This window comes from Rousettus aegyptiacus, unplaced genomic scaffold, assembly GCF_014176215.1.
Source record: "Rousettus aegyptiacus isolate mRouAeg1 unplaced genomic scaffold, mRouAeg1.p scaffold_m13_p_4, whole genome shotgun sequence".
Taxonomy (NCBI): domain Eukaryota; kingdom Metazoa; phylum Chordata; class Mammalia; order Chiroptera; family Pteropodidae; genus Rousettus; species Rousettus aegyptiacus.
Genome location: NW_023416307.1, coordinates 37,612,731 through 37,635,704, shown reverse-complemented (window position 1 = coordinate 37,635,704; position 22,974 = coordinate 37,612,731). Strand labels below are relative to the sequence as shown.

Genomic DNA, 22,974 nt, shown 5'->3' with positions numbered 1-22,974 from the left:
GGAAGGAAAATGTTTCTTGGCTTGATCTGGTCGATAGGCCCCTAGTTGCACCCTCTGGTGTAACCTAAAGTTTATCAAGCTCATTTGACTGCAGAACTCCTTGTGCCTAGTGCACTGTTTTGGGGGAAATGCTGCCACACTTCAATACCTGCCAACGCTATGAGGAAGCCCACGTCGTCAGCTCCCTTCTCTGTGCCTAGTCTTCCTTCCTTGCTCCAGTCCTCTGACCTAAAGTATATTCTGATTACTCCAGCTATGTAATAAATTACCCCAACACCACGGCTTAAAACAACAATATTTATTTTGATTTAAAAATCTGTGATCTGTGTAGAGCCCAGAAAGGATGGTACTTCTTTTTTCCATAGGTGTGTCAAAGTGGCTCAAAGGCTAGGGGTGCCGATCATCTGAAGGCACTCTCACTCACAGTCAGATAGCTGATTCTGGTAGTCGCCTGAGACCGTAGCTGTGCAGACAGCTGGAACACCAAATGTGGCTTTCTTTGAGGCCTGGGCTTCCTTGCAAACTTATAGCTAGATTCCAAGGGTGGGTGTCCAAAAAGAAAGAGGGAGACAGAGACACAGGCAGAAGCTGTACCATCTTTTAGTGTCTAGCCTCAAAAGTCATATCAAGTAACCGTCGTTGCATTCTATTTGTCAAAGGAAGTGTTCAAAGACAGGCAGTAGACTTCACCTCTTCATGGGGTGTAGCGAGGTTCTAAAGAGAATGGGGGCCTAATAATGACTGCGATAGCCATTTTGGAAGATGTAATCTGCCATAAGAGAAAAAAATGAAATATCTTGAATTTTGGCCATGTTACTTACCAGAATAGTGTGACTTTGAGCAAGTAACTTCATCTCTTTTTGTATCATTTGTTCACCCTATCCTGAATTAGTTATCTCTATTTTTATTTTATCATTGGACAGTTAACTTTTTGAGAACAACATCTAAATCTAGGTGTTTTGGGTTGGTTTGGTTTGGTTTAGTTTTTTTGTTTTGTTTAATAGTCCTATAATGCAAAGACCAAACACATAGTTTGGGTTTAATAAATATTTGTAATACCTTATTTTTTAAAACTAGTAGAGCCAGTAACTTTTCCCTACCGGTAGACATGGCTAAAGGAGAAGAAACCCTCTCTGGAACTGAGTCATACTGCTTGTAGTTCCCCATCCACATGTCAATCCTGTATCACATGACTTGTTGTCACATGGAACATGAGACAAGGCGCAAACCCCAGGACTCTGCATTTCCACATTTCCTCATGGTAAAGTAGCCCTATAGTCATAAGCAGCTCGTTGCCCAGAGAGCAGCCAGGAGGCCTAAAAGAAACAGCCAGCCTCTGAGAAATTGACTCCACAGAACCTTACTCCCTAAGTGGCAGCAAACCCAGGCTTGGTCTCCAAACCTCCAGTTTTAGTGCACCTTGGAAGCAGTAATTTGTTGTGACTACAAGTATGACTGGAACCAGACATAGATACAATCATGTGAAACTCCAGGTCTGCACAAGCATTCTTGCTAATGAGTAGGCTATTGACTCCTGCCCATTTGGACAACAGCTTTGCTCAACGTGCTTTAATACTCTGTTCCTCTTTCCTCCTCTCAGGAGGAGGAAGAATAGAAAGGAAAGAATAGAAAACTACCTTCGATTCTTAATTAGTAGTGCCTCTTGGTTGCCTTCTGACGTCCTGCTCAAGCCTTGCACTGCATTATTTACTTCCCCTTTTCTCCCCTTCCCATAATTTTCAATTTTCCTCCCCATGTTTCTGTAGGTAATCTGCTGGCCCATTGTTTGGTGAGAGCCTGAGGCTATTTGCCCAGGTGTCTGCCAACATCTGCAGCCCTGGCCTGCTCCATTAAACAAGAGAGCATCTGTAACCCAGAGGCAACTGGAAATCTACATCGAGTAGTAGTACCAATATTTTTGTTTTTCAACACTTCTGAACCACGCTGTTTACAGTTCATGGAACTGCATCCTCAATCTAACCTGAGAGGCATTCTTTGTCAGTCATGAATATAAAATAACATTAACATCCATTTCCTTAGTTCTTAATATAATAAATTCTAAGCCCTTTACATATATTGGCCCACTTAATCCACACAACCATTCTAACAGACCTTTTACATTTTACACATGAGGAAACTGAGTTAAAGAGGTTACATGACAAGGGGCACAGCCAGATCCAGCCTGTTGTACCTGATGCCAAACCCCAAAAGTTTTCTTCTCTACACTGTTTAGATTGAGAAAGAGGTGTGCATGATAAATCCATTTCTTATGCGCAGAGATTTTATTAATTTTGAGCCTTCCAGTTTCAGTCAATAAATCAATTTATTAATAATGTTGTAACCAGAGACACTCAGGGTTGTAAAAAACTGAAGAACGCTTTGAGTCAAATCTCCATCTGATCTATGAATAGTCTTTATAGTACTCCTTACGTTGGTCATTCCGTTTCTGTTTGAAGAATTCTAATGTTCCAAAACCCATTCTTCTGAGAAGAAAGTAGCCCATTCCATTTTCAGGCAGTTTCATACTGAGTTTGATAAAAGTCTGTCCCCCTGGACCTACCATCGATTTGTCCTAGTTCTATTTGCACAAGGTTAAGCTGGCTTGCTCAGCTCTCATCACCCCTCTGACCTTGCTTTACCAGGTAAATTGCTTCATAAACAAGGTTACTCTTGCCCTTTCATTGTTGACTGAGTAGATTCCAATGTGTCAATGATTCTCACTATGTGGTACACCCAAGACTGTACCCAGAGCTCAAACTAATTCAGACCGATGCCCCCCCCCCCCCAAAATTCTGACCAATCCAAATTCTATGATTGCAGCCCCAGGTTGAATGTATTCTTTGGGCAGCCATACATAACATTGAGCTCTTAGTCAACAAGAGATGTGATGAGCGGGAACATTTCGGCCACTCTTCACCAGCCTAGGTAATTTTAAGGCAATGAGGTCCCAAACAGACTGTACATAATTTCACTTTAACAAAAGTTGTTCATCGTGTGGCAGATATTCTACCCAAACTTGCATAGTGATTTTTTAATTCCTCTCAATGCAAGGGGTACTCTCTTTTCTTTTGCATATATAGAATAGGTGAATTGATTGGTTATTTGGTCAATTGGTTGTTTTTTAAAGTTTAGATCCAGTATTGGTTAATCGGTGGATGGCTAAAGAGGCAAAAAGAAAGCCAGACTCCTTTCAGGTAGAATTGGCATGTAGTGTAGTTTCACACTGATCAGTTCTTTCACACAATCCCAGAATTTTTCTACTTGACAATTATGGTTACCCACAAAACTAAAAGTATCTCTATTTTAATTCAAGGATGACCAAAATAGACTTGGTGAATGAGAACTGGTTATATGCTACTATTCTTTAAAATTTCCTGGTTCTAAACTAAATTTCTTATTTTCCATATTTTAATGTAATTAATATTTAATTTTGTCATGATTCTTGCAGAAATTTTTATTTTCTAGCTTCACAATCAAAGAGTGAAGGGAAAATGTCAGATATACTTTTGAAAATTCTTTAAATTATAATTTTTGGAGATAAGTGAATGGGCTAGAAGACTCCTTTAAAAAAGAAAAAAAAAGAAAAAAAGAAAAACAATGTGATCCTCAGCTAAGATCTCCCTTTCCCCTTATTCTGATCTTCTGAGTCGATCTGCATAGACAAAGAAGCCTGAGCTATTTGTCTAATAAACCCAGTCTTCTCACCTTACGAATGAGAAAAAATAATGTATAGAGGAGTTAAAATTATCTGTTCCCATTCAGAGGGGTAATGGCAGCGTCTAGCTCATACTTCTTCCAAACCACTTACACAGAATATCTGTGTTGAAAAAAATCAGAGAGGCAAGAAATTAGTCTAGTGTGAAAGTCATTAGAAAAGACATCGTGGAGGAAATAAAACTGAAAATAAGTCAGCATTTTAAAACCAAATTTTACTTTTTTACCAAAGTAACAAATACTAGCAATAGAAAAATTAGGAAATGCTGAAAAGTATAAAAAAGGGTGATAGAAAATTACACATAATCCCATCCCATGCAAGTGGTGCTATTTGTGCATTTCTCTATAGTCTTTTTTTACCCTAGTATATTTTATGTTGTTCTTTTCTATCATTATGATCATACTACTTATCATGGAATGTTATAACTCAAGAACTATTTCATGTTGTAATGAATTCTTCATAAATACTGTTTTAATTACTACAAAACAATCCATTTTTACCATAATAGTCTTAACTTTCCTCCAATAGTCAAATAATTAGTTAGAAACAAATGATTTAAATGAAGAGAAAAAGATATTTGGAAGAAGATATGTATTTATAGAAAATTAAAATACCAAAATACTCATAAGTATTGAGCTTTGAAGTCATGGATGATTTTTGTTCATTCTTTATATTTTTCAATGCTACAAAAACGCTTTTAAGAATGTACTTTTATTGACTGTTTACCATGTGCTCTATGCCCCAGATATATTTTTCTCATGTAGTTATCACAATGACTAACCAAGATCACTATTATGTCTTCATTTTAAAGATAAGGAAAATGAGACCTAGAGAGGTGAAAGGACTTGTGGGTTGGAAATGGAGCCATAATTTGTTCTCAGGTTCATCTGAAGAGAAAGCTACTGTTCTTTGCCATCATACTGCATGCCCCAAGTTCTTTATGAACACCTACCATTATTATTACCAAAAAGCTATTTTTAAAAATGAAAATGAATTGCAAACAAAGGCTCATTTCTGGTAAAAGCAGGTAATTTATTGCCTGTAGAATATAAAACACAATCTAAAAATCTCAGAACAGCTAAGAAAATCATCAATACATTAAATCCCCTCAGTCATGTCTTAAATGTTTAAAATTCAAATATGTTTCAGGTTTCTCTGAAATTGATTAGAAATAGAAAAAAGAAGCAATGTTAATTGCAGTTACGTGAATGAAGTCTGGATTCTGAGATGGATGAAAATTGATTGTGCTAAAAGAAGTCTTCTGTAATTAAATGAGACTGTGCTGTGCACTTTAATTAGTCAGCAAAACTTATCCAAAGTGCTAACAGAAAGGCCTGGTGTATCTCATTAAATGACAGCCTGGCTGCCCCGCCTTCGCTGTGGCTGTGTTTCCCACAGCAGTCTTATTTATGCATCTCTTGCTCTCATTTGAAACTGCAGAAAAGGTGACACGTCCTTTTATAATGTGTATCCAGATGTACACATTATAAAATCCTCCTCATTCTTCCATTCAGAAGGTTTGTAATAGCTTTAAAATCTAGGGACTTTCACTAGGGGAACACGTAACTGCCTTAGAAAGCACTTGAAGTCATTGACATTTCACATCACCCACTAGGGGGCTTTGGAAAGTCAGTAAACATTGTAAAATTCACTTGACAGATTTCTCTTAGTGTCTATGCAGACAGGTTGAACATGCATCTTTGAAAAGCTATTCAAGAAAATGAGTCTCCAGAAATTTTTTCATAACTTTTCAGTATATAAATGTTGAGCTTTCATAGTATTAAAAAAGGAAAACTAATTTATTTTTCTTTTTTACTGCTGTTTTTAATCTTTTTATAATTGTAAAATCAATGCATACACAGAAAATTCAGCAAGTATGGAAAAATGTAAAGAAGCAGGAAAAACATCACCTGTCGTCCCTTCATTCAAAGGTAGATTGCCCGTAACATGATAGCATATTTTCCTCTAGTCTTATATCTAGCCATTGCTTTTGTGTATCTGAGATTACTCTTTTTGAACAATTTAGTATTCTATTAGAAAGACTCATAGAAAAAGAAATTTTTAATTTTATTCTTAAACCTTAACCTAGATAAGTGGTGGCCATTCCATGTGCTTCTAGCATCCCAGACATGGATTGTCAAGAGTCTTCATTGAGAAAATGCCCTCATTGAAAGGACAGGACCCATTTCTGTGGTAGGAATGAGAATTCTAGATATAATCAAAGAGAACAAGACCTATTTATTTAGTAGCCTGGAATTAATCTCACTGGGCTTGCCTTCATTCCCTGAACATTTGTATGTGGAAGAGATAAGGTTATATTAATCATTCAAAACAACTTTGAAGAAGAGTTCCCACCACAGGACAATCACTACCCAGGCATGAGGGCAGAGTGGAGGGTGAGATTGGGAGAATCAAAAGGTGAAGGGCAACCTCAAGTCAGGTTGATGGTGTGCCAACAAGTCACTAGACTTAGATCATAGAAATTGAGATTTGCAGGTAAAGAGTATGGATCTCAGCCCCAGACTCAGATATTCAAGGAATACCCACTTCTTTGTTTTCTTTAAGGAAAATAAAGTGGTTTCTAAGCATCTGTCTTACCACACTGTCAGGTAACTTAGTTTCGGGTGCCAAATCTGGAAAGCTTATGTGGTGCCAAAAAACAAGGACAGAGTCTTCACCCTCTTGTTTGTCACATTGACTGCTAACTTCAGACCAAGTCCCAAGAGGTTCCTTGAACTCCAATTTCTTTCTATTTCTCTGACACATGGGGATCAGTGTTCGAGTCAGCCCCGCACCACGCCAGGCACACCTTCTGTCATCCTCTTGGTGGTTGGGCCAATTTGCCAGGGAAACACATAAAAGCTAAGCATCAGTCTCCCACTCATCTCAGAACCCACCCCCACCCTCCTTCTCTTTCTTCACCTCTGAAAAGTTCCCTTCCTCCTTAAGTTCTTTAAGATACTTGTCCCTTTTTTCTCCCTACAGGACACCTAAAGCGTTCTTGTTAGACTTAATGAAAGAGAAGCACACCTGGAACGAATCTTGCAGAAAAGGTCTGCTTCCATCCAGGAACACACACCTCCTCTGAATTAAAGAACAAATGGCCCAATTTCCTTTTTAGAAGATGTAAAAGAAAATTATATGGAGAAAACCACAAAGTAATGTTTTTCAAAATATCATTTCGCCATAGAAAAAATCCTTGAAGAAGACTTAATGAAGTTCAAAACCAAAGCCAGGGTCCTTCATTCTTTAACACCAAGTTTGCCATAAGCTGATAAGTATGCGCTTGGAAGCCAGACTAGGGTTCAGATCCTATGCATCCCTAGTTTTGTGACCACAACCCTCTAGGCTCAGTTTTCTTCTAGCACAGTGCCTAGAACAGAGTAGGATCAACTAATGTTACTTTCCTTTGTCTGTAGCCAATTGCCTCCCAAGTCACTGCCCAAGCAGTCCCAAAGCTGTTGCTCCAATTCCTCATATCCCAGGAGCAATTCAAGGAGAAAGCACCCTTCCTAAAATATGTGTCTGGTACCCACATTTGAAATTGTTCAAGTAATAGATATGTGATCCAGGTCCTTCAGATGGTAGCTATTTTCCTGCTGGGAAAAGTCACAATTAATCCATTTCACCACTTTGACCACTGAGTATCCTCCAGAAGCTTTTCGACATATGACTATCATTGGATGTGGCCAGTTTCAACATTTTATTCCTCCTTAGAACTCATTTGATCTATCGGTAAAATTGTCTTCCTGGAAATAAACCAAATGGTATAGCATGTTCTTAAATCCTTCTCTCTCAATTTTTTTTTTTTTTTTTTTTTTTTTTTTTTTTTTTTTTTTTTTTTTTTTTTGTCTCTTAGTCGGATACAGAGTTTTGGGATAAGATGCAAGCAGAATGGGAAGAAATGGCCCGGAGGAACTGGATATCTGAGAACCAAGAAGCCCAGAACCAAGTTACTATCTCAGCTAGTGAGAAGGTGACCTATTCTCTTCTTATACATGCTGACCAATTTTTTAAACCCTTTTGGGTCATATTTTTATAAATTAGTTGATAACAATTTGTGAAAAATACAAGAAGCAAGCAGACAATTTAATGTCAATCTGACCTAAAAGAAATTCTGGTAGATGAAAACAATATGATCATTTAGTGTGTGAAGGCAGCAAAACTGGAATGGAATATCCTTATTTTTATCAATGTTAAAACAGAAAATCTGGCAGCCAACCAGATCTTGGATCCTGACTGTGGGCCAGTTGGTGAACTAATTGACATTGAGGGTGGGTTGGAATAAGAACTGGGCTAATTCCATAATGCTTTTTGTCATCAGTCAAGTGAGCCATATCCAGGAGCATACAGAAGTTATATCAATGGGCAGGGGAGTAAAACAGGACTTAGGACTGTATTTCACATTTGGTCATTAGACAGCTAGCAAAAAATGTCAGTGGTAAATATACTTTTCACACAACCAGATCAAGTCCCAAGGGGATTCCTCAGAAATATTTCCTGGCAAGAGCCCCAACAAATCTGTAAGCACGGTGAACAACCAGTCAAATTACCCATGAAGTCCCAGTTGCCCCTAGATTTATGCTTAAAAAAAAAAAAACCAGTTGAAAACAAACAAACAAAAAAACCTTGAGAAATAAGTTTAAATGACTTGAAGGATAGCAAGAGATGTGGAATTTTCTTACACAGGGTCAGGGATGGGGAATATATATAGTGTATATTTATATTATGGTTTTCGTGGTGGAAGAAGTCTCAATAATATTTAGTTCTAGGTAATTTCTGTGATACATAGCTCAATCTAACTAATATTTACTTGTGTCTACTTTGCACTAGATACTGGGGAAATGATGTTAATAGTTTCTGATTTTAGGGGATTTACAGTCTACATAGTCATTAAATAGTCTTTCTCTTCCCAGTGTTCTGTGTCCCTCAGCAGGCCAGGCAATCTCATAAAATCAGAACAACCATCTCATAAAAAATGACTATCTCTTCCACAAAAAAAAAAAAAAGAAAAGAAAAAAGAAAGGAAAAAAAGACAAAAAGAAAGAAAAGAAAAAAGAAAAACTACATAAGAAGAAAGAACATTGATGCAGATTATCAGACTCTGGGCTATAATCCTTGAACATGAGACATGACTGGGACCTTGAGCTTCTCACTCTGGGACCACATATCTATAACACCACTATATAAGCTGGTCATAACCTGTGGCTTTTGATAAAGGGTTTTGTTTTTTTAAGCACCTATGAAGAATAAAAGTCTTCATTTGTTCTATTTTAAAACCTTAGTAGCATCATCAAACTAGCTTATTTGTATTTATCAAATTAAAAGGATTTTATGATAATCTATGCTAGTAAGGTTACCACAAATAATGTCTCTCAGATACTTCTCATGAGAGTTTAAATTGAGACACTTTCTCTAAAACAATTCACCCACATATATCAAGGGGATCAAAATATTTCAAAGCTTTTAGCCTAATAAAGCCCTCTAGAAATTTATGGTACAGTAATAATCAGTGCAGAAAAAGATTTGAGATAAGGCTTTCACTGTAGCTTTATTTATAACAATTTTAAAAACAAAAGTAATCTGAATGTTTGTCAATATGGTATTGATTAAATAAATTTAAATATAATAAAATAATTATAATAACTAAAACTAAGTGGGGCTTAAGCTACAAAACAGCACATATAGTATAAACTCATTCATTTAATTATTACTCGTACAAAAATACTAGATTATTTGTACATTCTGCATTGTTTAAATTTTTACCATAAAAGAAGCTCTATAACTTTAAAACATGTATTCTCAGTAGGCAATATAGCCACCAATGGGGCAAAAACTGGTTTGAGGAGTGGAAGGGCAAAAAAAAATCTTAGATATTACAACGGTTTGTTAGCCCTCAAAGGGCCACAGTACATAAACAGATGTACACTACATTGTATCAGTACTTCAGGAAGACTGAGTGGCAGCACCTAGCAAAAATATGTACAAAAACTATTTTAAAATTTTGGGGGGAAGTGGCCAAAACAATATGAACAAAAGAAATATCAGAAGAAAAACAAATTCCAAAATCTTTGAGAGATCATTTTTAGGTTGCAGCATTGTGGGCAACTTTTTATATCTTTTTATATTATTCAATAACAAAATAATGTCTAAAATTTAAACAACGAAAATATACATTCATAATAAGGAAAAAGCAGTAATTGAAATTTAATTACAAGTAATCGCACTAAATTAAAATTCAAAAAGACCTTACTAAATGTGAGAATCTTCTTGTGTTGGCCCTTTTCTGTGTTGTAGGGATATTACTTCCACACTGAAAACCCCTTCAAGGACTGGCCAGGGGCATTTGAAGAAGGCCTAAAAAGGCTGAAGGAAGGAGACCTGCCAGTCACCATTCTGTTCATGGAGGCAGCAATTCTTCAGGACCCCGGAGATGCAGAGGTTTCATTTCCCCTTCATCCTGCCAGGCTCGGAGAGTGGCCTCATGTACTAATGAGGGACAGATAATGACACAGAGCTCTACTGGGTAGCATTTGCATCAAGTTGAGGTTCCCAAAGGAGTTAACCTGCTTTAGTCTGATATAGCCTGTTTTCTAAGCAAATCTTCAATGCTCTAAAATAAAGCGCAGAGACAGAAAATGAAAAATTAAAATTACCTACCTGGAAGCTCAGCAGTTTTTAGAGGGCACTGCATATTCTTGTCTGGGTCTAGAGTCACACCATATCTCACCTTTGATTTACTCACTCCATATTTATTGAGCACATACTGTGTTTCAGGGATCGTGCCAGGCACTGGCTTAAAACACTGAACTAGAAAAATGGAACAGTTGAAAAGGCACGTTAGTGGTCTATCTAGAGAGACAGATAAATAAATCAGTGCAGTGTAATAAATGCAGTGTCAGCATATGCACAGGAGGCTAGGAGAGCAGAGAGCAAGGCGCCTGACCCAGCCTTCCTCTACTATGAATCTAAAGCTGAGTTTTGAAGGACGATTGATTAAAGACAGTAGGGGAATCAAGTTGTTGTTTAGAGGGAATGGTTTGTGGATGAGCAGAGGGACCTGAAACATTGGATCAAAGGAGGGAGGGGAGAAGAGAACGCCAGGAGGGGAGGCAAGAAAAGGTAGGCAAAAGTTTGAACTTAACCCTGAAAGCCATGGGGAAACACTAGGGAAGAGGCACACATTTTGATCTGCGAGAAAACCCCTTCTTGGAGATGCGAAGGATGACGGGAGATGGAGGCTGGGAGAACAGCAAAGAGGCTTCTGCAATCTGCAGTCTGTTTTGGTCCACTACATTCTGTAATAAGAGAGTAGCAGCTATAAAGGTTTCTTTTTCATGAAATATCTTATAAGGTATATTCCCAGAATAATTTGCAGAAATTTCAAGGGGTATATACAGTGCTGAGAAGGCAGTATAGAATAGTGGTTGAGCTTCTAGGCTCTGCTATCCTAACCGTGCAGGTTTGAATCATGCTCTACTGCTAGCCATGAGCCATATAATGTGGGACAAGTCATTTAAATCCTCTAAGCTTCTGTTTCCTCATATGTAAAATGAAAATCATGAGTATAATAACTATCTCATTGGATGTTGTGAGGATTAAATTAGTTCATACGAATAAAGTGCTCAGTTCAGTGCCTAGCACATCGATATTTAGCCTTCATTATTACTACTTGTTGTAGTTAGTTTGTGTAGGAATAAACAACTGATCACTAAAGCCTCTGGTATCTTGTTAGTCTAAAGATTGACAGTGAAATGAGATTGAACCAAAATATTGGAATTCTAAACCAAAATATTAGAATTTTTAAAAAGGTCTATGAATCATTATAGAAAACTATAGATCATCCCCCCAAAATAACAATGGCATCTTACACTTCCAAATGCTATGTATTTTCATATATATTGTGTCATTTGACACAACTCTGAGAGGTTAAAAAAAAAAAAAAGTTGTACATTATTATCCCAGACTCATGAATGAGAAAATTAGGATACTTGGTAACGAATGGATCCTAGACAAGGACTCAGGGCTTCTGAATCCATGAAGACCCTAAGGCTAGAAACGATCTGTGGACAGTAAAAATGATGCCATGCACAAAGGCTAGAAAGAAGCCCCCAAAGAAAGACTGTTTCATCAATCTTTCTTAAGAAGAATTCTAAGATGTACAGAAGATGAAATCAAAATAGAGGCTGCCCTCTGTACTTTTGAAAGATTAAAAAGAATCACTGGGGGGAAATAATTAGTATTTTTGAATTTACATGTTTGTATAATAATAATCTATAAGTGTAAAGCCAAAAAATTTTTTCATATAGTTTTGTTTTAAAACATCCATAGCATTGATTCTCAAAGGTGGAAGAGTTATGCACGTCTTAATTCTTTTTTAAATCCCTGAGACTCAGATTCTTGCCCCCATGCCTGGCAAATTCGAGGACAGTGTGTGTAATGAGAAGTTTCGTTGATGCGTATTGCTCTTGTAATAATGTGAAATTGTTGTTCTTAAAAGTGTATCAGTATAAATTTGTTATATTAAAAATTTTTATTCTAGATATGAAAAAACATTATCTGCTTTAAGATATTCTTTATGTTATTTACAAAAGCAAAGGATTGGAAACAACCTTTGGGAATTGGTTGAGTAAATAATAGGATATTGATTCAAGAAAATTTAAATTAAAAATTATAAGTAGGAGAACTTTGTAAAAATGTAAAAAAGTGCTTATAATGCAATATAAGTATAGGCTTTAAATTATATATAACATTAGATTGCACTTTATATGTCTTTCTATGCATTTCTATGCATTTTAACAGTTATTTTGTTTTGTTTTCCCCAGTTTCTAAATTTTGTATTACTTCTAATAACTAGATTTTCATTTATATAAGCTAATTTCACTTAGTACATCTTGAGATTTCTTATTACAAACTTTATAGACTATTTAGCTACTTTTCTGGGTTATTTTCTACTGCTTTTCCTCACAAATGCATAATTATATATCTATAGATGACAGATTGATAGATGATAGATGATAGATAGATAGATAGATAGATAGATAGATGATAGATAGATAGATAGATAGATAGATAGATAGATAGATAATCTTTGGTTTTAAGATACCTACTATTATGAAATCTCAGAAACTCAAAGGTTTCCACGGATCACAGGAGAGAGTAAATACTAAGAGTTTGTGACAGAAGATCTTGACCCAGATATCACAAGAGAGTTTGAATGAATACATGTGATATTTTTCTCTTTTATAAGACTCTAAGATCTGAGACAGGTTGCTCGGCACAGAGGGATCTGTCACAGGTAAACACACCAACTCTCTAGCACATGAGTAATTCTCCTTCCTCTTGCAATGTTGACATCAGTTTTTTGTTTGTTTGTTTGTTTGTTTGTTTGTTTGTTTTTTGTAGGCATGGCAGTTTCTCGGGATAACCCAGGCAGAGAATGAAAATGAACAAGCTGCTATTGTCGCCCTCCAGAGGTAGGTAAAGCTAAATGCAAAATCACTGGTGGACACCAATTAATGGACTTCCTGTTTTTCAGATTTGTTTTTTGAGCCTTAAGTTTATTGTAAATAATTTGGCCAGGATAAGTACTGAGATGCTACATATTACTTACACTTACTCTGGAAAACAAGAACTTATGAAGAAATAGTGTTCCTAAATCGCAGAGTTTTGCCGTCTAAAAATCAATTGCCCCTCATTGGCACAAAAAAGTCTATGTCAAAAGCAATCATGAAATAGACTCCTTGAATAAATAGTTCCCTTTAACATTCTAGCCTTCTGCAGCATCTGAAAGTTTCTTCAGGAAAAACGTACTCAGAATAATCTCAGTGTAATTTTAGCTCCTGGGGTCTACGGAGCACCTCCTGAGTTACTTTCAGCAACCTGCAGGTATCACTCCTGAGCCCCTGACTAAAGATCTAGACTACTTTGGGTGCATGCAGCATCACACCTTATTTGATTAGAGCCTCTATTTAAACCCTGGGGAAAAAACAGCCCCTAATAAGTAGACTTCTACTTTTCCTAATGTTTCTTATAAACAAACAAACAAACAAACAAACAAACAAACAAACAAATAGTCTTCTAAAGTACTATCTAGGGCTTGCTACTCAAAGTCTTACCGGGGACCATCAGCATGATCATCACCTGGGAGCTTGTCAGGCCTACCCAGCCTTGCGCCCATGCCAGGCCCACTGCATCGGAATCTGCATGTTACCAGATCCCCAGGTGATTCCTATGTGCATTCCTCTCCTTTACAAAACACTGTACAGTCTTCCTTCTGGGTTGTCCAAATTTAGTTCAAGTCAGTTTGTTTGTGGATCAGGTACATTTAATATATTGATAGCAGAGTTAAAATAATGATACGCCCTACTTCTCAGTAGTTAAACTAACTACTAATAAATTATGTGCAAGGATTAGCCACATTTTCTGTAGTTTTAAAACCATTTTTTAAAATTATCGAACCTAGCACTCATCAGGATGTTTTAACTTACTTAAAGATATGGCGAGGTCCCAATTTTTGTGTAGATAAATATGGTATTTTCCAGCGATTTAACACAGATTTAGCAATACTCTTGCACCATTTAATTAATAAAGACCTCAAATTTTCTAAAGAATATTCAGGCTCTAGCTTCCCAAAAAAATATGAAAGTGGCTGGGTTTTTTTTTTTTCTTTTTTTTTCCTTCTTTCAGGTGTTTAGAATTGCAGCCCAATAACTTGAAAGCTTTGATGGCTTTGGCTGTGAGCTACACTAACACCGGCCATCAGCAGGATGCCTGTGAAGCTCTAAAGAATTGGATTAAGCAAAATCCAAAGTACAAATACCTCTTGAAGAGCAAGAAGGGATCTCCAGGCCTCACCCGGCGGATGTCTAAGTCTCCGGTTGATAGGTATTCTCATTAAATTACACCTGTGAACTTAGACACCACAAAGGTTATTAACAAGCCTCAGGTCCCTATCACCACCCATTCTAGATGGTTTATAGGACAGCATTCTGCTCGACGAGCAGCGCTGATTTAGAAGATTCATGCTGAGACCAGAGCCAACCTTTGGACACATGATCTACATCATGGGCACTCGCAAACATTTATCAGTACCATATTTTAAAGCCAAATGCTTTAGACATATAATTAACCTAAAATAAATTATAATAAGTACCAATGTGCCAAGCTTTATGAAGCTTGAGAATTAGGCATGGAGAAATATGGAACTCCTTTCTTCTGGGAATTTTCTTTCTATCACAATAAATCGTGATGTTAAATTCTTTCTCGCTGAAGCCTCAGGACACTTAGCCCTTGCGTTTTCTACATTGACACTTACAGAGTCGATGAAACTCTCCTTGTGGAGACCTTACTTAGCACAGTTTGTATCTCTGTACAACAAAATATTTCATAAAAATTAGCAGGTATTTTTTAACATACAGTATTAATAGTCTTCTCATTACACTAAAATAGTTTAAGCAACATTTTTCCAGACCGTAATGTTCCCTTGGAACAGAGAACATAATAGTCAATCATTTATGTTTAGATTATTTGAATTACAAATCTATTTTTTACCCCTTGTAGCTCTGTTCTGGAAGGAGTGAAGGAATTATATCTGGAAGCTGCCCACCAAAATGGAGATCTGATTGACCCAGACCTACAGACAGGTCTGGGGGTACTGTTCCACCTGAGTGGAGAATTTAATAGAGCAATAGATGCATTTAATGCTGCCTTAACTGTTCGGCCAGAGGTAAGTACATAGCAAGCAACCATAAGGTTTTCTGTTAAAAAAAAAAAAAAGTTTTCACAAGATACATTTTGTACATTTCTACTACACTTTATTTCCCTATATCCAATGGTTTAAAGTGATCAGTAGTAACGATATGCTCCTTTGGCTGTTAATACTTAAGTACCTGAAATAGAAACATGAATTACTTGACAGCATTAAATGGTAGCTGCTCTTTGATGAATGAAAGTCATTTCACAAAGTAGTCCATAAAGAATTTTGAGTAATTCACCATGTCATGATTCTTGTCCATGAGCACTGGATAAATGTGTAGCCATCATTCTTCTTCTGCAGGGCATATGGGACTACTCTGTCATTGTGTCTTGTACTGGTCGTTAGAGAGCTCTTGTTTTGTCATCAGGACTATTCACTATGGAACCGTCTTGGGGCGACCTTGGCAAATGGAGACCGCAGTGAGGAAGCTGTGGAGGCCTACACGCGAGCTCTGGAGATCCAGCCAGGCTTCATCCGATCCAGATACAATCTGGGGATAAGCTGCATCAACCTGGGCGCCTACAGGTAAAGTATGGCAGCAGGCTGGAAACCAAGAGTCATGCTCATGGCTAACTATTGTTTCCCAGTAAAAAAAAATCTCCTTTTGTAGGAGTAATCCTCCTTCTGTTAAGAGTAAGCTCTGAACCTTCAGATCCCAATGCCAAAGCAGGAACAATTTGCTTTAGTGTTTCTCAGTCTTTAGAGGGCTGCAGTTATGTGAGCATCTTGTGAAATGTAGATTCCCAGGCCCATCCTCCAGAGCTTTTGGTTCAGTCAGTCAGGGTTGGGATAAGTTGTCCAGGTTTTTAACACCCCCAACAGCAACTCTTTAGAAACATGAACAGTCCAAACCTTCATTTTCCAAGTAAGGAAAAGGAAAATCTTGGGGATAGGGACAGGAAAACCCAGCAAAATGACTTAAGAAGGTCCCAGAGCCAGTTTTTGGCAAAGCACAATTGAGAATTCAGGTTCTCTAAACCTACTTTACCAATAAAATTAATATTTAAGAATTAAGAAAACAAATTTAAATGGCAGGTTTATTATTTGAAATGTTTTTCCCCTTCTCTTATAAATTCTTATTATCATTCATGTTTATATCCTCTCTCTTTTCCTCAACAGGAAACATAAATGACCTTTGTTTCTTTTGGGTAATAAAAATTTGGGTGATTTCTTTTCTTCTTTCTTTTTTCTAGTTTTTATGTTTTCTAAATAAATAGGTATCACTTTCATAACTGGAAAAAGGAGAACTAAATGTTAGTTTTAAAAACCTACAAAAAAACTGTAAATGCTTTCTCATTCTTGGAAAGAGCCAGGCTTTTAGAATCAGACAAGCTTAGGTTCAAATAACAGCTCTACCATTGACTGGTTTTATGACTCTGGGCACATAACTTTGAAATTCAATTTCTTTACCTGCTTAAAAAAAAAAGAGGTAATAATATCTATCTTACAGGATTATTGTGCAGGTTAAATGTAATTGCCTAGCATAGAGCAGATGCTCAATGCATAGCAGGAATGATTACTGTGATTATTATCATTGCTATCATCACCAGTATCATTATTATTATCATTTAAATAAGTCGTCAGAGAACTACATAACTGGATTTCATTCTTTTGACATCTGAAGAATTGCTGTTTCTGAACTGCATTAGGGCATTGTGCCTTTGGCAAATACCAAGTCTTTAGAAACTAGTTACTGCATTTATACTAAAAGGATCTTAGAAACAACATTAGTCACTGGCTTACGCTCTGATCTCTAAGAGGATCTTACTCAGGTCAAAACCAAGAAAGCTGAGTGACTCCTGAGAAACCGGTTTGTTTTCTTTTGTGGACATTGTGAGATGTGCCACTCGCTAAGGTCCTCGTTACATTAGCTGTGCAAAGGACCAGAGTCGAACATGTGCTGCCTCCCTGCATACCAGCTGTCTAAGGCATGAAAGTGTCCACTGGGTATATTAACTTCATTCTTGGCTTCATCTGATTTCCCTAACCTGATTTTATCTTTACTATTTTTATTCGCCTATTTTCCAGGTATGTTTTATGAGACACCTTAGGTCCTTTTTTGGAACAAGGAGAGATATAAATACATACATATGTACATGTAGACATATTGAATTCTATTAAAGGAGGCGTTTATAAAGCTTCTGGATGAGTTTTCTTAATTGTAACTTCTTAATGTCGAAAATGATACTTGAGGGTCCAATAAAATACTATCTTGGCATTCACAGATGTAAGCCTTCATAGTTCTATATGTAGGAGGCCGTGAAGGTCCATGACAGGTAGAAATGAACAACTCTACTGAGGTGAGAATTTTTAATCCTCAAACAGAAAGCCTTCTGTATGAAGCAAGTCAGTGTTAAGTTTTGCTGGATGAAATACAGAAGGCCCACTTGAATTTCTGATAAACAGCGAATATGTTTTAGGATAAGTATTTCCCAAATATTGCATGGGACATACTTATACTGAAAAGTATTCATTGTTTATCTGAAACTCAAATTTCACTGTGTATCCTGGATTTTTATTTACTAAATCTGTCCATCTGGCTCAAATAGCAACTTTGTAACATCTCAGCTAAGCTTTGTGGGTCTTTTGTTGTCATGCTGGATATGGGAAATCTTGTGAAGTGATAAACATCTTGCATTTTTTCCTGAGAAAAAGACCATGGAGTGAAACATACACCTTAAATGAATTCTGAAAATAAGTTTAACTTGAGGTGTAGGTGTAAGCTTAGGAAATAACACTTAATAGAGATGTGGCTCAGAAGAGAGCCAGGAGTTGGTACAAATACTTCTGTACCACCAAAATACTTTCATACCCACCAAGGTTTTGAGACCTCTTCCTCAAAAACTGCAGGTGTCTGTGTATGAGCTTTAACACTTGCTGTTTGTTATCTCACATTTTCTAGAAAGAGTCAAAGGCAAGCCCTATCCTAGTGTTCCATACAATTGAAATAAGGAGAGGAAATTGTTGGCCTGAAACTTGGGTGTAGCTTAAAATATTACCCTTTTGTCTGTCGGAGCTCCAGTGTAGAGCTTAGACCAATGAATCTTAACCATTTCAAAAGCGAAGACCCTTTTTTAATGAAAAAAAATCTCATCCCCTTTGATAGTAATATTTTTAGTATTAGTATAATGAGGGAAAGCAACTATAAAATGAGAAATGCTTTACAATAATTATGCTTTTTTATTCACATGACATATATACAATTTACATTTATTAATACATATATGTGTAATAACAGTTCTCCTGTAAACTATGAGTCAAAAAAGTAGATACAGATTGACACTCAGCCTCTCCTCCAAAGAGGTTCTTAAAAGAACACAGTAAACACTAATTCTTCTTCCAAACAGGCTATGCCCATTATCTGGAAAAGATCACAAGGTATATTCTGCTTATTAAGTGAACTGAGCTCCAATCAACATAGAAGCCTCATTTGAGCTCTTGACAGTTTAATTTAGCTTAACAAATACATCTGCAACTTGATCGTACAACCTCTCTGTCTTGATGGCCAATAAAAATAATGCTTCCCCTGAATAGGGAAACTTAGCATGATTAAGGAAAAAGAAAGAGTTTGAATTCTTTGATTTGGCTTAACTCTGCCTTCGATATTTACATCAGTTATCCGTCGCAATTTCTATCATTCCTCTTTGTCATGAGACAGACTGACTGCCTATCGATTATATTGACAATACACAGAGGTAATGATCGAGTTCTATTTGAATTGATCCACGGGGTAGTGGAGGACCTCCAAAATGTCCCCATTCTGTGGGGCCACTATAGGCATTCAGACAGCTCAGAACAGCCACCAGTGGCAGCCTCTAGGAACAATGACCAGGCAGCTGCAGGGTGCCAGTAGGGAAGATAAAATACATATATGTGTGAAATATATATTCACACATATATGTACAATCTTCTGAGTCCCCCAAAAGGGCTTTGAGTTCCCAAGTTGGGAAACACGTATAGGCTATCGTCATGAGGAAAATCTGGAGTTGCTGAACAAGGCTAATGAGTTAGACAATTCTCTTACTCTCCACGTCTCTCAGAGACCACTGCCTTATATTTAGTGACTCAGAGCAGCCTGTACACGAGGGAATCCCAAGATCTTCCTTCCCCTCTCCCCCATCAGAGTTATTGCAGGCCTAGCAGCATGAGAGGAAACAGAGTCCTCATTTGAGCTGCCATCCTGTGACGAGGGAGCCAGAAATGGCCCTCAAAGTAGACTCCCATGAGCATCTGTTTATAAATCCTCCTCTCTTGCTTGATTACAAGAAATCTAAAAGAGGGTGATTAGAATACCCACTGCCTTCCATTACCCAGGTTCCTACGTACAGTGCAATCATTCCCCAACTGCCTTCTATTTCCAGACAATCCTAACAGTATAAATGAGCAAATGCCTAGATATGTGCATCGGAATCAGAAATCTAGTCGCACTTTATTTAATGTTTCTTATAAGATGCTTAAGAATAACTTCCTGGCAGAATTAAATGAGATCAAGTGTGTGAAAAGCCTCTAAGTAAAGTAAAGCAGATACTCATTCTTAGTGAAGACCACTTTGTCAGATACTCTATACATACTTCGGGCGACATGAGGCGCTGAAGAGGGCAGATCCAGCAGGCACTCCTGGCGTGTGAGCGAGGGTGTACTGGAGGAGCTAGAAGGCCTTTGGACAATCTGACTCAGCAATTCACACACTCCGTGTTCTCAAGACTCCCTTACACTTTTAACAATTGTTGAGAACCTCAATGGACTTTTGTTATGTGGGTTTTATCTATTAATTTTTACCGTGTTAGAAATTGAACAGAAAATTTTAAAAGATTCATTTAGAAATAAATTATTTACATGTTAACATAAATTATGTATTTTAGTAGTTACCAGAGGGTAGGGAGTGGGAGAGGAGGGGGGAGGTAGACGGGGTAAAGGGGGTCAAAAACAGGGGGTAGGGGGAGGATGAAGTGGGTAAAGGGGATCAAATATAGCTGAAGGAAACTGGACTCTGGGTGGTAAATACACAATAGAATATACAGATGTCAAGTGATAATGTACATCTGAAAATTATATAATTGTATTAACCAATGTAAACCCAATAAGTGTAATTTTTTTAATTTAAAAATTTGTTTTAATTTTTAAAAATAATATTATTTTCCAAAAAAATGCTTAGTGTAAAGAATGGCATTCTTTTACATTTTTACACATTTATTTAATATCTTGCTTAATAGAAGACAGACACTCGTATCTTCTGCATTCAGTCTGTTAAGATATTGTACATTATGTAGTCCCTGGAACAATCCACTGTACACTTGTGAATGAGAGTGAAAAGATAAAATAACATCTCAGTATTGTTTTAAAAATGATTTTGACCTACTGACCCCCAGGGTTCCCCAGATAACATTTTGAGAACTATTGATCTAACCTAATGATAACAGTTTTCATGTAAATTGATTCGATTGCACCTCACAACAAGGTTTTACAATGAATTCTATTTTCCCTACTATATAATTGGAGAAACTGAGGCTTAGAGAAAATAGAAATTTGCTAAGACTAAATAATGAGATTCAAGTCCTGATAACAAATTCAACTCAACCCCGGAAGCCTCCCATGTTTGTATCACTAATATAAAAAGTTGGACCACTTTGTTTCTGAGTAGGGCCAGATGTTTCCTCTTCAACCCTAGTTATATAAGTCACATCTGTAAATGGATTACATCTTCACATCATTCCTGGAGTAGGGGAAATCGAATGCATTAAAGAGTTAGCAATGGTTTTGCCATTACTCTTTCTCTCCCACATGACATTCCTAAAATATAATTTTCTTTGCTTTTTTCTTTTTGATTTCACTACATTTAACGATGATTTTTCACAAAAGAATCATGACAGAATCAGAAAGTTGTTCATCTGATGATCCAAAACATCAGAGAGAGGTGGTTTAGAATTTTAGACTAAAATAACTTAATCCATTTTTGTTTTTTTAAGTTTGCTAACTCTGAAATTTGTTGCATTTTTAAATGTCTGTTTTTCTACCCTCTTAGAGAAGCTGTCAGCAATTTTCTCACTGCCCTCAGTCTGCAAAGAAAGAGCCGGAATCAACAGCAAGTTCCTCATCCTGCCATCTCTGGGAACATCTGGGCTGCCCTCAGAATCGCACTTTCTCTGATGGACCAACCTGAACTCTTCCAGGCGGCTAATCTCGGTGACCTGGATGTCCTCCTAAGAGCTTTCAACTTGGATCCTTGAAGGAAATGAAAAAAAATAAAAATAAAAAATAATAATCCCTTCTCTATATAATTGTACTGAGAAATGCAAAACTATTTTATGAATTCCAAAAAGGTTAAACCAGATGTTCAAAAGGCCGTTGGTGATACAACCCAAGAGAATTCCTACAGACAATGCCCAGTAGCTGTTCAGATCCCAAAGCACAAAATGTCATCTACAGAGTCAAGGTCGGGCTCAAAAGAATCGAGAGGCTGAAGACAAACCAAGATAAAGTAACTGTACGTGAATACTCTTTTCACAAGCTGCAAGCACATCGCAAAACATATTCTTTGGGTTTTTTGTCCCCACTTGCAGCTAATGACGCATCTAAGAACTTGCTCATGGGACACCTGGAGAAAGCACTGCCTCAAATCAGGGAATTCTGACTATTTCTGAACTGTCCCCTGAAATATCCCTTTTACAAGATTGAACATAGTTTGGGCCAAGGTGCATGCACAAATATTAACTTAACTAAAGAGAGGCATTGCTTAAACCTGTTCCAATTTTAACGTTAACTGTAGCTTTTTGATTCCAGAGAAGGAGCTTTGCCGGCAAAAGCAGTTTTTGCACTAGAAATTTTTGCTTTTCCCAATCTAAACTTTTCTGGGACTGTATATATGCACTTTAATATCTTATTTATGCCTTGCTGGAGTTTTGTTGCTCCAATTTTTAACTTTGGGGTAGAAGGTTTGAGTATTCAGCCTTGCTAGATCAATGGACCAAATAAAAATTCCTGAAAATAGTTTTCATAGTGCAGGGTTTTGAAGGAATGTTTTTAAAGCAGATGTGACATAGGGTATAAATATGGCAAATATATCTTATTACATGTTTTCTGGGACTGTATGAACTTAAGCGAAAAATAAGGTGTTGTCTTTTCATGCATTCTCTGTAGGGCAAAAGTTTGATGATATCGTGATTTCTACTGAGTTAGTATTAACTTGCTTAAATGTCATGTTTTACTTGCTTTCTAGTTGCCCTGCACACTGATATTCTTTTTAAAACTGTTAATATTTTAAATAGTATTTCTTAAGAGTGATACACTTTTTCCTAAAAAGTATTTTTTAGTTCCATAATAATCTGCACTGCTCACCCTTTTGCATTCTAAGTGAAAAATATCAGTATTTTCTAGCTGAATCTTACTGAATGCCGGTGGTTTCATATGAAAGATGCATGCCCCTTTGGCTCTCATTTTGAACATTTATCAAGTGTCAGTAATATCTGTTGGCAATGGTGTTTTATTTCATTGGTTACATTCC

At 36.9% G+C, this 22,974-nt stretch overlaps 1 protein-coding gene across 7 annotated transcripts in view; it reads left to right on the top strand.

Moving 5' to 3' along the window:
- The window catches only part of PEX5L (peroxisomal biogenesis factor 5 like), a 196,985-nt gene extending 174,513 nt beyond the window's left edge, over positions 1–22,472 (top strand). For all 7 annotated transcript variants that reach the window (XM_016128015.2, XM_016128013.2, XM_016128011.2 and 4 more), the window contains 7 exons: positions 7,575–7,691; positions 10,013–10,156; positions 13,121–13,191; positions 14,405–14,602; positions 15,278–15,443; positions 15,841–15,998; positions 21,496–22,472. In XM_016128015.2, coding sequence (XP_015983501.1) covers positions 7,575–7,691; positions 10,013–10,156; positions 13,121–13,191; positions 14,405–14,602; positions 15,278–15,443; positions 15,841–15,998; positions 21,496–21,700 — 1,059 coding nt within the window. In that variant the 3' untranslated portion in view covers positions 21,701–22,472. The remainder of the gene's footprint in view (positions 1–7,574; positions 7,692–10,012; positions 10,157–13,120; positions 13,192–14,404; positions 14,603–15,277; positions 15,444–15,840; positions 15,999–21,495) is intronic.
- Positions 22,473–22,974: the final 502 nt, after the last annotated feature.